This window comes from Mchenga conophoros, linkage group LG19 (assembly GCF_057382185.1).
Source record: "Mchenga conophoros isolate Kocher_MC1m ecotype Shallow Benthic linkage group LG19, M_conophoros_male_GT1.1, whole genome shotgun sequence".
Taxonomy (NCBI): Eukaryota; Metazoa; Chordata; class Actinopteri; order Cichliformes; family Cichlidae; genus Mchenga; species Mchenga conophoros.
In genome coordinates this window covers 1278139-1291662 of record NC_140544.1, presented here as the reverse complement: position 1 = coordinate 1291662, position 13524 = coordinate 1278139, and the positions used below count along the sequence as shown (strand labels likewise).

At 43.6% G+C, this 13524-nt stretch overlaps 1 protein-coding gene across 4 annotated transcripts in view; it reads right to left on the bottom strand.

Annotated features, from left to right (window-relative positions):
- The window catches only part of arid4a (AT-rich interactive domain 4A), a 37843-nt gene that overhangs the window by 16410 nt on the left and 7909 nt on the right, over window positions 1-13524 (bottom strand). For all 4 annotated transcript variants that reach the window (XM_085256609.1, XM_085256607.1, XM_085256606.1 and 1 more), the window contains exons 5-14: window positions 10779-10869; window positions 10089-10168; window positions 9899-9996; window positions 9671-9803; window positions 6411-6490; window positions 5551-5621; window positions 3905-4083; window positions 3735-3807; window positions 1830-1924; window positions 1527-1624 (exon numbers count right to left, since the gene is read on the bottom strand). In XM_085256609.1, the coding sequence (XP_085112735.1) occupies window positions 1527-1624; window positions 1830-1924; window positions 3735-3807; window positions 3905-4083; window positions 5551-5621; window positions 6411-6490; window positions 9671-9803; window positions 9899-9996; window positions 10089-10168; window positions 10779-10869 (998 nt within the window). The remainder of the gene's footprint in view (window positions 1-1526; window positions 1625-1829; window positions 1925-3734; window positions 3808-3904; window positions 4084-5550; window positions 5622-6410; window positions 6491-9670; window positions 9804-9898; window positions 9997-10088; window positions 10169-10778; window positions 10870-13524) is intronic.

Genomic DNA, 13524 nt, shown 5'->3' with positions numbered 1-13524 from the left:
CCTTCTGGCTTTGTGTTTTGGTCCAGACCAGCAAACTGCTTTTATGGAGGTGATTAATCAAGTGCGTTTAATTAGCAGCACCTGGTTCATACTTACTCTTTTAACCTCTATGGAAGAGGTAACTTGGTTTTTCACAGGACTGCATCTCAACATGTCTGAAGGTTCTCAGACTGATGAGTTGGATGACTAAGGAAAGAGAAGCGTCTGGACTTCTTTAAGGCTACGTCCACACTAATGCGTTTTCAAACAAGACGGCGTTTTGGCTCAAGGAAAACGCAGCGTTTTGAAAACGCTCTCGGAAACGAAGAAGGTGCTTATGTGTCGCAGTGTGGACAGCGAAAACAGACTTTTTGAAAACGATGACGCGTGTTAGTCATATGATGCGCACCTTAGCTCGTGATTAGGTAGAGGATCAATAGGAGGTCCACGACCCTTCTAGGGACACTCTCATAGGGCTTAAAATCTGGGACTCTGAGAACGAGCTCCTTAGAGCAGCACTCGGGCTAATATCACTTCGATAAATCAGCCCATGGATTCCTAATCTTTTCAAGTTGTTTTGAAATGGCCTTATACCCCCTCCCTGATTCATGAGCAGCATCAATCAATCCTCTAGACCAGGGACGTCGAACTCCAGGCCTTGAGGGCCTGCAGGTTTTAGATATCACCGTGAGTCCACACACCTGAATCAAATGATTAGTTCATTAGCAGGCCTCTGGAGAACTTCAAGACATGTTGAGGTCATTTAGCCATTTAAATCCGCTGTGATGGATCAAGGACACATCTAGAACCTGCAGGATACCGGCCCTCGAGGCCTGGAGTTCGACACCTGTGCTCTAGACACTGATGCTTTTACCTCCTTGGCATTATATTAAAACATACCTGAAGGCTGCAGAGCAGCAAACTGCTGGTTTTACACATGGGTCACACTTACAGGGGATCAATTAACACGTTAGCAGCACTGCTACTTACCCTCTTAATTCTTAACACACTGTATATGTTGAACACCTTCTGCATATGATGATGTCATTTGTCACATGCTATTCATGTGGCCATAGTCACCTAACTTTATGATCTGCTAAGGACCAGCTAATTGTTTCCATCATGTTCTGATATGATACTGTCAGCAAAGAGGTTATCACCTCAATAAATCAGCCCATGGATTCCTAATCTGATCCATCTTTACATGGTCAGATACAGAGTCAGCACAGCAGTACAATTTACAGAGAGGAAATATTAGAAAAACATCAAGAGGTTAAACACACAACACTGCCTGAAAGGCACACAGCTGCTGCAGGCATGTAAAAACCTTGATGTGAGAAAAAGGATTTTAAAGTCTTAAATAATCAGGCCCCATCTCTCACAGCACCGCATCACCTCGAGCCCTGGGTCAAACCTGAAGTTACCTTGTTAAGCGCCCAGTTCAGTGTAATGCTGATCAGTGCATCACATGCAGACCTCGACCCAGATCCAAACAGAATCAGAACCAAAAAGAGAAAATTGCTTTCTGAGCAACTTATTGTTCTTACTTTTTGTAGGCAGTCTTGACATTGTAGGACGCAGCAGAGTTGAGGACAGGGATGCCCAGATCTATGTAAACCTGCTTCCACACTGTACCAGACTCAATCTGAAACACACGAGGCAGAGTCACGTCACAGCTAGGCACGCACTCCTTCATGTTCATCAGCTGCACACACAGTGGAACCAATCAGGCACTAAGTCAGACAGCCAAGAGGACCATCAGGAGCTCAGTCCACTACTGGAACAGCACTCACATGACCCCACATTCACATCAGTCGTACGATCTGGTAGTACGTGTGTCACCTTCTCACCTTGTGGCAGCCTCCCAGGTGATAGACCAACCTGTAGAGCTTGAAGAGGTTAAGGTCTTTGTAACCCAACACCGGAGGCTTGTTGATGGGAGTCCCTGAAAGAACCAGAGACTGTTAGAGCCAAACATCACAGTTTTAGTATTTACAAGACTTCTTCCTCCTAGCGTTTTTCCCGCTCGGTTGCAGGGTCCGCTTTTCTGCAAAGTCGTCTCCACTTGGGTCGGTCAAGGGCGTCGGTCAGATCGGCTTCGATCTTCTTCACGTCGTCCTTGATTCGGTCCATCCATCTCCGCTTTGGTCTGCCTCTAGGTCGACGTCCTTGGGGGCTGAGCCGCAGTGCTGTTCTCACCACTGAGTTCTCATCGCTCCGTACCACATGTCCGTACCACCGCAGCCTCGCTTCTTGCATCTTATCTGTGATTGGCGCGATTCCCATCCTCTTTCTAAGGTCGGTGTTCATGACGTGGTCCCATCGTGTTAGGCCTAGGCACCATCGCAGCTTCTGCATTTCCATCGTGTGAAGGGCTTGTTCGTGCTTTGCGGTGGCTGGCCAGCACTCGGATCCATAGAGGGCGACGGGGCGCACTACACTCTTGTAGATCTTTGACTTGAGGCGATTGGGCATTCTTCGGTCACACAGGACACCGGTGACTTGGCGCCATTTCATCCACGCTGCGTTGATCCTGGCTCGTACATCTAGTAGGATATCGCCGTCATTGCTGATCATCGATCTGAGGTATTTGAAATGAGGTACTTTCGCCAGATCTTCTCCATCGACGCTGATCGTGCCGTCGGTCTGGGGGCCAGCCTCTAAGTATTCGGTCTTGTTGGTGTTGAGCCTCAGGCCGAAGTCAGCTAGGCGAGTCTTCCACTGCTGCGTTTGGTATTGCAGTTCTATTCGCGATTCATCGGCCAGGAAGACATCGTCGGCGTAGAGAAGTGTCCAGGGATGGGGTGACTTGTTAGTATTTACAAGACTAAAGAGTCTTAAACCAAAACTGACAAAATGTTTAACAATTGAGCCAAAAAACCCCAAAAAATTATTTGAATTATTAGTTTGTTTTTTTAAAAGGAACCTTAAGATCACACCTGAGTAAGTGCAAAAGAAAGCACAAGGTTTGTTTTCAGATAAACAACGTTATTTAACAAAAATGAAGCCAAAATGGTGAAACAGTGCGTTTTAGTCAGTGAACAGGAGTCAGTAGGTCAGTGCCCTCACTGCTGGGTCAACCAAAGGCATTTCAGGGAGGTTTCAGGATGACGTGACAATAATCAGGCCTAGACAGAATAAATGCACCAACTAGTTTTTAAAGCATCATCTTGAGACAGGATGTTTCCAACTTTTAAGACATTTCTGCTTTAAGTGACAGCTTTTTAAGTAATGGTTTAATTACTGCCACCTTAAAGGCCTGTGGGATATGGCCCAATAGCAGGAAGACACTGCTCATATTTAACATTAATGGTTGGATTTCTTTGGGCAGTCGTGTAGGAACTGGCTCTAACAGACATGCTGGAAGTTTGGAAGAAGCAACCACTGAAGGCAAGTATATGGACTGGCTCTTACATAGTGCTGAGCACTCAAAGCACTTTATATTCATACAAGTGCTGTCTGTGTACATGTCACACTCCAGTGAATGTATCAGGACGTATCGAGGTTCAGCATCTCGTCCAAGGATATGCAGGCATGCAGACTGAGCAGTCAGGGATTGAACCACCAACTTTCCAATTAGCAGATTGCGAAGTTGTCTCCCGTTCAGACAGTTCATCTCTTGAGTTTGGTCCATGTTTTTATGCTTGACAGATTCATAGGTCAGTGTTAAGCAGCTCAACAAAATAAATGGGTACATGAATAGGCCAGCCAATAATAAAACAGTACTTTCAATATTGCTTCTTCCACTGTCTCACCTCTGTCCTCCATGAACTTGTAGAGCTGCTGCAGGAAGTGGTCTCTCTCTTCTGGATCTGGCTCCTCCTCTGGCTGGATGGACAGATGTAGACAGACATGCAGACTCAATAACAGCACATTAAGGTTTTGAATGAAACTACCCTCATCTGTGTGACAGCATCAAACTCACCTCTTCTTTTATACGTTTCCTTTTCTTCTCCTCTTCATCATCATGCTCCTCTTCACTTTCCTTCTCCTCTTCATTATCCTCATCTTCACTGGAGGACGAGTCCAGGATCTGGCTCATATCCATTTTCCACAAATCTGGAATCTCCTTGCTGCTCAGGAACATCTGGGCTCCTTCTACACCTGCAGAGAGGGAACAGGGGAAGACAAAGAAGAGGATGAGGAAAGGACAAGAGGAAGAGTACAAACAGCAAAAAAAAAAAAAACAACAGAAGAAGATGACAAAAGGAAATTAATGTGGAAGAAATGTGGTTAAAGAGGTAGACGGGTGGGAAAAAGGGAGACAGAAAGAAGAGAGGAGGTGGAAATATATTACAAACTGTCAGAATGAATAATATTAATTATTATTAATTACAAAATTAAAAATGCTTGCAGCTGTCATTGCCACCTGTCAGCCTCCCAGTCCAAACACCTATGGTATCAATTTAAAAAATACTGTTGTCTCTTTCTCAAGAAGAGAATTCACAAACTTGTCAGAAACTTGACCTCTGACCTTGAGGTCAAGGTCACCAAGGCTCAACCTTAGCTGTGTCCAAATTCATGGGCTGCATCCTCCTGAGGCCGCATTTGTAGACCGATTACGTCACGCGACGCGCCGAAGGCTGTCCAAATTCGTAGACTCCTCCGAATGCAGCCGACAAATGCGTCCTCCTTTTCCCCGAATTTGAAGGATGGGTCGGGTCTGTCCTTCGTGGCCCACCATATCCCAGAATGCATAGTGCGGCCCAGCCAAACTCCAGTTTCCGGCAATGGCGGTAGCTACTAAGTTTTAAAATTACTCATACTAATCTTTCTGGGTCACAAAATAAACTTTTAACATATTTTCAGGTGAGAAAGTAGCTGTGTAAACATCAAATATCTGCTCGGTTTATCAAGATATCGCATATTTGCAAAAGTGCTTCGATGTTTTCGGAGACGTCTGCTACCCACCAGCTCGACAGCTAGCCGGGAGCTCGAGGGTTACTGGAGCCGCCGAGAACGGCACAACTCCCGGCGCATCATTTTCAGATCACCGCGGACTTTCCCTACTCAGGTTAAACGTAATATATACGTTTAGACAACCTACAAATGTTATTGTTGGGCTTTTTTCAGTGTTTTATTTGAACGTGAGTAAATCAGTTTGGCTGAGATTAAAGTTATTAGATTAGATAAAATAAAACTTTATTAATCCCCCGGGTGGTTTTCACACAGCTGAATAAACATCAAACAGAAAACTGATTAAACAGAAGTGTGAGACGGTCGAGAGTTTACACCAGTGTCCTGTTATATTTTAGATAGCAAGGAGCAGACGGCCGAGTTTATTAAACTCCACCGAGACAGTGGAAGGTGAGACCGTCCCATTTCACAGCCGTTTACTTCCGGCCTACCCGACCTCCTGAGGACCCGGCCCACGTAGACTGCGAAGGCCGGGTCCTCAGGAGGATGCAGCCCATGAATTTGGACACAACTCTTGTCTGTTATCTATTTGAAGCTCCTATGTCACCTCGTTTGGACAACAGTACCCCACTGGCCTTTTACAGCTGAGGGGTGAAAAGCAGACGGAGATAAGGATGCAGATGAATCTGGTAGCTTCAAGCTGTAACTACTCACCTCTTCTGTGGGAGAACTCAGAGATGCTGATGGCACTAACGAGGTGGACGTGTCTCCTGGCCACAGTGTAACTTAAAGAATCAAAAAGAAGGGACAAGAAGAGACGAGTTGAGACAAAGTTCATGGTGAAAGAGTTTGAGTTCATGATTTCAAACACATTTTTAAAGATGTATTTGTGTGTATAAAATTATATGTGAATGGAGCTCAGGGCAGATTCATATTGGTTGCTAAGTATATAAAATAGGTCTAGACATGTCTACTGATGTTACATCAGCAGAAATGTGAATGAAATTTTGTTATTCGGACCGAGTAGGCAATCTGAATAACAACATTTTCCCCTTCCTTGACTTTCCCTGCTCATTCGGACTGAGAAGGCAGGGCACCACTGAGGTGCTCTGGTTGGCACGCTTTCTTCACGAGGCCATCTGTGTGCTGTTTGCATGTTCTTCCTGTGTCTGCGTGGGTTCTCTCCACATACTCCAACTTTCTCTGACAGTCCAGACACATGCAGTTAGTGGGGTTAGGGTAACTGGTGAGTATAAGTCGCCCATAGATGTGAGTGTGAGTGCAAATGGTTTAGTTGTCTGGTTGTTGGCCCTGCAAGAGACTGGCAACCTACCCTGCCTCTTGCACTATGACAGCTGGGATAGGCTCCAGCCCCACACGACCCTAAAAATCGGATAAGTGGAAGAGGATGGATGGATGGATAGAAGGAAGAAGTCGTGGAAATGGAGTAACCAGACACAGCTTATATGGGATGCAGAACCAGATTTGTGTTCGGGAAGAATTACATGACCTCACAGACTTCATGTGAACCTTGACTTGTGACCATGACTCAATAAATATCAAAGTGGACTCACAACTTGCCGTTGCAGAATGACCTGACCAGACACTGATCCTTCTTCACCACCAGCTCATCATTACAGCTGGGAGACACCACCTGCAGGACAGACACACCTGATTGATGGCTTTGCATACAGATTCTACAGAAAGTTCATTTGTGTCGGTCCAAGTCCACACAGGAAGCAGCGAGGGATTCTGGGTCGTCTGTAACAAGAGTTTATTGTTGCTCATCAAACTGATTGTCCTATATTCTGTGTGTGTGATTACAGCCAGTAGAAAACTGCTGTGAGATTTGAAAATCTACATGGCAGCAACATGACTCTCACACACGCACACAAAAGTGACAGCCTCTGACAGACACACACATCCTTTCATGCAATCCGATTTGTTCCTCCCTTCACCTCCTCAGACCCGAACTCTTCCACAGCAGCATTTTTAATTTCTCTTTGATATTTGGTCACATTGGGGCCTGATGAATGTAAAAACAAAGAATTACCAGATTTTTTTTTTCCACCTGATTTTTGTTTATAGAAAAATAAGAGCCACATATGAGGATATTTGTTTTAAACAGTAGCAGTATAATGACCTCGCAAGTGGACATCAGGCCCTTGTAGAGCAAAATTTAGTATTTTGGTCTAAATAACCCAAAATGTGATGTCCACATATGCGGACCCAGGTCCTAGGAGGTTAAAGTGCAAATGAAACACTAAATGCATAAAAGGTAATAACCAAACAACAAAGGACCACTGACTGTGTAAGTGACACTAGATCCTTGATTTTAACATTAAACTCATTGCTGCAGCATAAAAGCGATCCCCTTAAACTGACTTCATTTCGGTCTCCTTATATTCCCCTGAGTCTCTGTTACTAGTCGGCTAACATAAACTAGTGTAAATCTACAGGGTGGGCCATTTATATGGATACACTGTAATAACATGGGAATGGTTGGTGATATTAAAGTCCTGTTTGTGGCACATTAGTATATGTGAGGGGCAAACTCCTCAAGATGGGTGGTGACCATGGTGGCCATTTAGAAGTCGGCCATCTTGGATACAACTTTTGTTTTTTTCAATAGGAAGAGGGTCATGTGACACATTTAACTTATTGGTAATGTCACAAGAACAACAATGGTGTGCTTGGTTTCAACGTAACTTTATTCTTTCATGAGTTATTTACAAGTTTCTCTTTGCTCACAGCCATTGACATGTCGAAGAGGTTAACACGTGAGGAGTGGATCGAAACTGCTTGCTAAGTTTCGTGAAACTGGTTCAGTGTTGGATTTGCCAAAATGTGGACGCAAGAAAAGTGTCACTAATGAAGAAACATCAGTGGCTGTCCTAGCTTCATTCAGCAAGAGCCCACAGCGTAGCACTCGCCGCATGTCCCTGGAGAGTGGCATTAGTCGAACATCCCTTCGGCGGATATTAGCTACTCACAAATGGCACCCTTACAAACTCCAGCTACTGCAGCATCTCAACGAGGACGACCCAGATCGGTGCACAGAATTTGCAGAATGGGCAAAACAAAACTTGGAATAGGACCCTCAGTTCACGCAGCAGATTTTGTTCAGTGATGAGGCAAACTTTTATGTGAACGGTGAAGTTAACAAACAAAACCACCGCTATTGGTCTGACACTAACCCACACTGGATGGATCCCTCCAAGACTGTTGGAACAACAAAAGTGATGGTTTGGTGTGGTATATGGGGCACAACGATAGTGGGTCCATTCTTCATCAATGGAAACCTCAAGGCCACTGGATATTTGAAATTGCTACATGATGCGTTTCCCTCTTTATGCGCTGAAGCTGGCACGTTCCCTGAGTTTTTCCAGCAAGATGGTGCACCACCACATTATGGGTGCCAGGTCCGAGCATTCCTAGATGAACAGTTTCCTGGAAAGTGGATTGGTCGTCGTGGGCCAGTTGAATGGCCCACAAGGTCTCCCGATCTGACCCCCTTAGACTTTTATCTTTGGGGTCATCTGAAGGCAATTGTCTATGGTGTGAAGATACGAGATGTGCAGCACCTGAAACTACGGATACTGGATGCCTGTGCTGGCATTTCTCCTGCGGTGTTGCTATCAGTGTGTGAAGAGTGGGAGAAGAGGGTTGCATTGACAATCCAACACAATGGGCAGCACAAACACATTTTATAAGTGGTCAGAAACTTGTAAATAACTCATGAAAGAATAAAGTTACGTTGAAACCAAGCACACCATTGTTTTTCTTGTGACGTTACCAATAAGTTTGATGTGTCACATGGTCCTCTTCCTATTGGAAAAACAAAAGTTGTATCCAAGATGGCCGACTCCTAAATGGCCACCATGGTCACCACCCATCTTGAGGAGTTTGCCCCCTCACATATACTAATGTGCCACAAACAGGACTTTACTGCTGTGTATCCATATAAATGGCCCACCCTGTATAGACGGCAACCAACCAATCCAGTGATGTCACGTTTCGTACTGACAGAAGATGGTGCTAAACATGTTTTAAAACTTTAAGCACTTCTTTCTTAAATCCAGCCACAGAGAAAGTGTTACAGCGCAGAGCTCCGTGGTTTAAGTTAGCCTTCACACAGTAAGTGTTTCACATCCACTTTAAAACAGGTTTGCCAGTATTTTCCAAAAACTGATATTTGTTTTATGTGAAAGACATGCAAAAGATTTAACAACAATCTATATTTCACATGTGGTGATGCTAATGTGTTGCAGTTTATTACACTTTAGACATAATAAACTTAAGAAATTATTTAGCCGATTGTGATTTGCTTTTTTCTTGTTTCTTGATTCTTTGTTCTGTTTATTATTAAGAGCACACTGATTTGTGGCTTTATATACGACTGTAATACATTTAACAATATTCCTAATATTTTGTCAGGGTTGGAAAAAAAGCATGACATTTCCAATAAAAATGAAGATGTGCTGAGAGGGCAAAAAAGCTCACTTTGTGGCCAAAGAGGAAGAAATAAGATTAAACGAGAACAATGAACATTTTAAATAACGGACAAAGTAATAAAACCTTCAGTCTAACTTACTGTGTGGACAGTCTAAATCTTCACAGTCCATCATGTAATCTACTCTATTCTTGTGCTGTTCGATAATCCTGTCTTTAAACACTTAATCACATCTCAGCTGACCTTCTGACAGCAACTAAACAGTCCTTTTCCCCACTTCAACAAGGTAACGTGGATGTTTCACCTGCAGTGGTTAGTCATCACATACATGAGGTAGTTATAGCACCACCCCCACTTTATACAGTAACTGTGTCAGTTTACCAGAGCCAAGAACCAGGTGCTCGACTCTTCTTCGTTTTCAATGCTGCAGACTTGTCCCAGCAGCTCGTCATTTAGCCGCCTCCTGTCCTCATCGTCATCTTCACTAGATGAAGACTCATTGTCTTCATCGGCCCTGAGACACAAACGCAAAAATCAGAACTTGCTCTGCAGCTGGTTTCATAAAGACCATTTAACATGTCCAGAGGGAGAAGGCACATCAACACTCACACAGCCTGAGAAGAACGCCGTCCACCGCGGTTTGACTTCTTGCCGATGACTGGAGTGCCAAAATGTTCTGGGTTCGTCAACGGCAGCTGATCCAGAGTCTGCGAGACAGTGTTGAGAGCATCAAATACATTCAGGTGTTTTTAGGGTTATCAAGACCTTGGCAAAGTGATCCCATCCTGGGAGGACTCACCTCACTCTCTGCAAAATGCCTCTCTCCCTTCAGACAGAGAGACGTTCGACGGAGAGTCTTCTCATCGCCGTCGTCAAACACTGAAAGAAACGCACACACACAGTTTGTAAACCTACTCGACACCACCACTTTCAATGTTCACACTAAGCTGATCCAGCCTCATTTCAACTTGGAATCCAGCGCTCGTTAACATCCACCCAGTCGGACAGGCAACAGGCATGTTTGACATGTAAAGTCAAATGTCTACAGTTTGCATTCGATTCACAAGCAGCTGGGAGACTACAGATACCTGAGTGTTCAGCTCAACAGTACAACTGGTAAAGCTGCTGACAGAGCTTACTCTGTAGCTTTGTTGCTGTAATACTGCAGATACTAAGAATTATTATATGATGAATAAAGACAGATGTTCTCCTGTGCTCAGACTGGCAGTGAACTCACTCTGTTTATAAAAACCCTGTAACACTAGAAAACTTAAGTCACCATGGCAGCAGCACTTTGAAGTAACATAGCTGCTTATAAAGATTATAATCCCTGTGGATAAGATTAGAACTAGTTCTGAAATATAATCCAGACCTTAGATCACTGTGTGTCTGCACTGCTTTGATAACGTAACAGATTCATGTTGTGGCAACCTATGAACCCTTTGTTAAATGTTGATGTGTGAGAAACATGAGGAAGCACCAGACTCACCCACAGTGTAGAGGCTGGCATCGGTCAGCTTACTGATGACAGCTTCACTGCATATACCTTCACTGGTCTTCACCTCCACTGTGGAGCCCACCTGAAGCACAGAAAAACCAAATTCAGCCCTTAGACTACAACAACAACAACAACAGCTCCTTTATCAGCAGTTTGACTGTGTTTATTTCAAGTCATCAGGGCTCACAAGGACACTTTCTACACATGGCGGGATATTTTCATTTATTACGATGGTTGTTTCAGACAAACTGCGACAGGGCAGGCTATACATTTCTCCACAGGAAAAGAGGCACTCAGCTAGATTCCCCCAAAAATTTAATCAATGGCAACTGAAGACAAGATGATTTTCTTTAAAAACAAAAACGTATTATTCATAAAGCACTCCAGAGCCACAGTCAGTTTAATGAAATCAGCATCCTCCACCTTCTGGACCAGTATACTGTCAGGATGCTTGAACACGACTGAACTAACACTTCAGGTCTACTGCTTCTTATAAACCAAGAAAATACACAAGAACTCTGATTTGTGATCAGAACTATAAAAACCTGTCACAGGCATGAATATCATAGTAATTTGGGGCTTTTCATGATTTCTTAAACTGGTTTCCAGGTTGGAATGACGGTACCATATACATCTTTATTTCAATTTAAATAGATCCAAATCACAACAGCAGTTGCCTCAAGACACTTTATTCTATAAGGTGGAGACTGCACAATAATACAGAGAAAACTCCAACAATCAAACGACTCCCTTTGAGTCAGCGATTGGCAACAGTGGGAAGGAAAACCTCTTAACAGGAAGAACCTTTTGTCAGAACTAGGTTCAGGTGAAGTGCAGCCATATTGGAGGTGATAGGAGAGCCAGGACAAAAGACTGTGGAACAGTATCGTGCACATCACCTTATTAAGATTTTTGGGACAAGTCAGGTTTGTCTGAATGTGGAAGCAGGAATTGAGAGATTATCTACATCTTTGTGTCCTTAACACATGAAAAAGACTCCCTATTCATGTGAACAAACTGAGTCTGAAATATTTGTTATTTTAGAAAAAACAAGAACTGGGTGCTCGAGTTTTATTTCAGTGAGCTGGATCTCCACCAGATGCTTTTGGTAGCCATGAAACCTCTGGGATAGTCTGGCTAATACTTGACCGCTGGCAGAAAGAGTTCGTTTCAGTTGGATATTTCCTGTAATGGACTCTGTGAGGAAACCAACTGGGTTTATTGTGTAGTTCAGAAATAGGGCTGATGTTGGGGCATGGAGAGGCCATTCCAGAAGCTCTGATGTGTATCTGAGACGGCTGCAGCTGCACATGTCAATGGACGACTTTGGTCGTGGCAGACTGGTTCTCAGTCAGTGGTGATGAAAAAGTCTCTCTGCTGTTCCAGCAGATTATAGTTCATGGCAGGCTTGAGATTTGCTTGTTCTTAAAAATCCTACCAATTTCCTATCGTCGTGGGTTTTCTTCGGGACCTTGTGAAAGTGGTGAAAAACGTGTACGTATGTGCAGCTGTTTGAGCGGATCATCTTGGAATCTGCAGTTGTTGAGAAATGGCTCCAAGACATCTTTCCAACTGGTGTTAATCACAATTCTCCTTAGAGCTGCACTGTGCTCCTTGGACATTTACCAGTTGGTAAATGGACTCATGCTTTTCTATTCTGAAAAGAGTACACAACCTGCCTCATTCACACCACTTTTTTCTGTGCGCCTTCTACGCAACATTTGCAAACATTCATACTCCGAAGTATGGGTATCTCGCCCAAGGATATACGGCATGCAGACTGCAGCAGACGGGTCGAACCACCAGCCTATCGATTGGTAGGCGACCTGCTCTACTACCCGAACTACTGCCACTCCTAGTAGTCATATTATTCATTTAACCCAAAAAGTTGATTCTGTTTCAACTTTGACGTTTTCACTGGGATACACGTCTCGTCACTCATCCGAGTGATGACTTCAGTCAGACTGAAATTTTAGCAAAAGGGGGAAGTTTTGGGAGTGACGGCGGCAAGAGAGCGCAAGCAAGCGAGAGAAAGTTTTGATGCGAGAGATTTGTGATGTTTATGGTGCTTGAACTGTATAGTTAGTGTGTAGTGTGGTTGTTTTGTGTGTCAGAAACAATGAGGACTCTGCCAAAGGCAGACTGCAGTGTAAACACAGCCTCCAGGTGGAAAACAGGAGCGACACACCTTCACGCCTGCAGGTATCAGGCTGTGATGTGCTCCTCTGTCTTATAGTGGACAGACATTTTTTGGAGCAGCACAAATCATTTGTGTGGTCTCCTATTTGATGCAGAACACCTGATTGTTCTGTAAATTGTATTAAATGGTTATTTTAAAAAAAATGTGCACAGTTTTTTAAAACTAAATGCAAATAGAAATTGTAAAAGTTATGAAAGTGATTGGTTAACCATGTCTGTGGTTTTTACAGTGAAAGAAAATTACAACTTTTCACTCTTAGGTTTTTTTTCTGGTTTTAGATCAAGTGTGTTAATAATGTCAGAATGAAACAACTAAATTCAGACACGTGAGGCTGAAGAGTGATACCAAACAAGGCGAGGTAAACAGTTTTAACAGTCAAATAAAGAAGTAAAATCCAAAGTAGCCAAAAACAGCAGTTATACCCTGACGCCCAGAGGGTTAAGAGTTCAAGTGAATAAGTATCAGAATAAGTTAACAGTTCATCTGCATAATTTAATACTATTTCTGGAGGCTTACTACTGATTCTTTCGCTGTGTA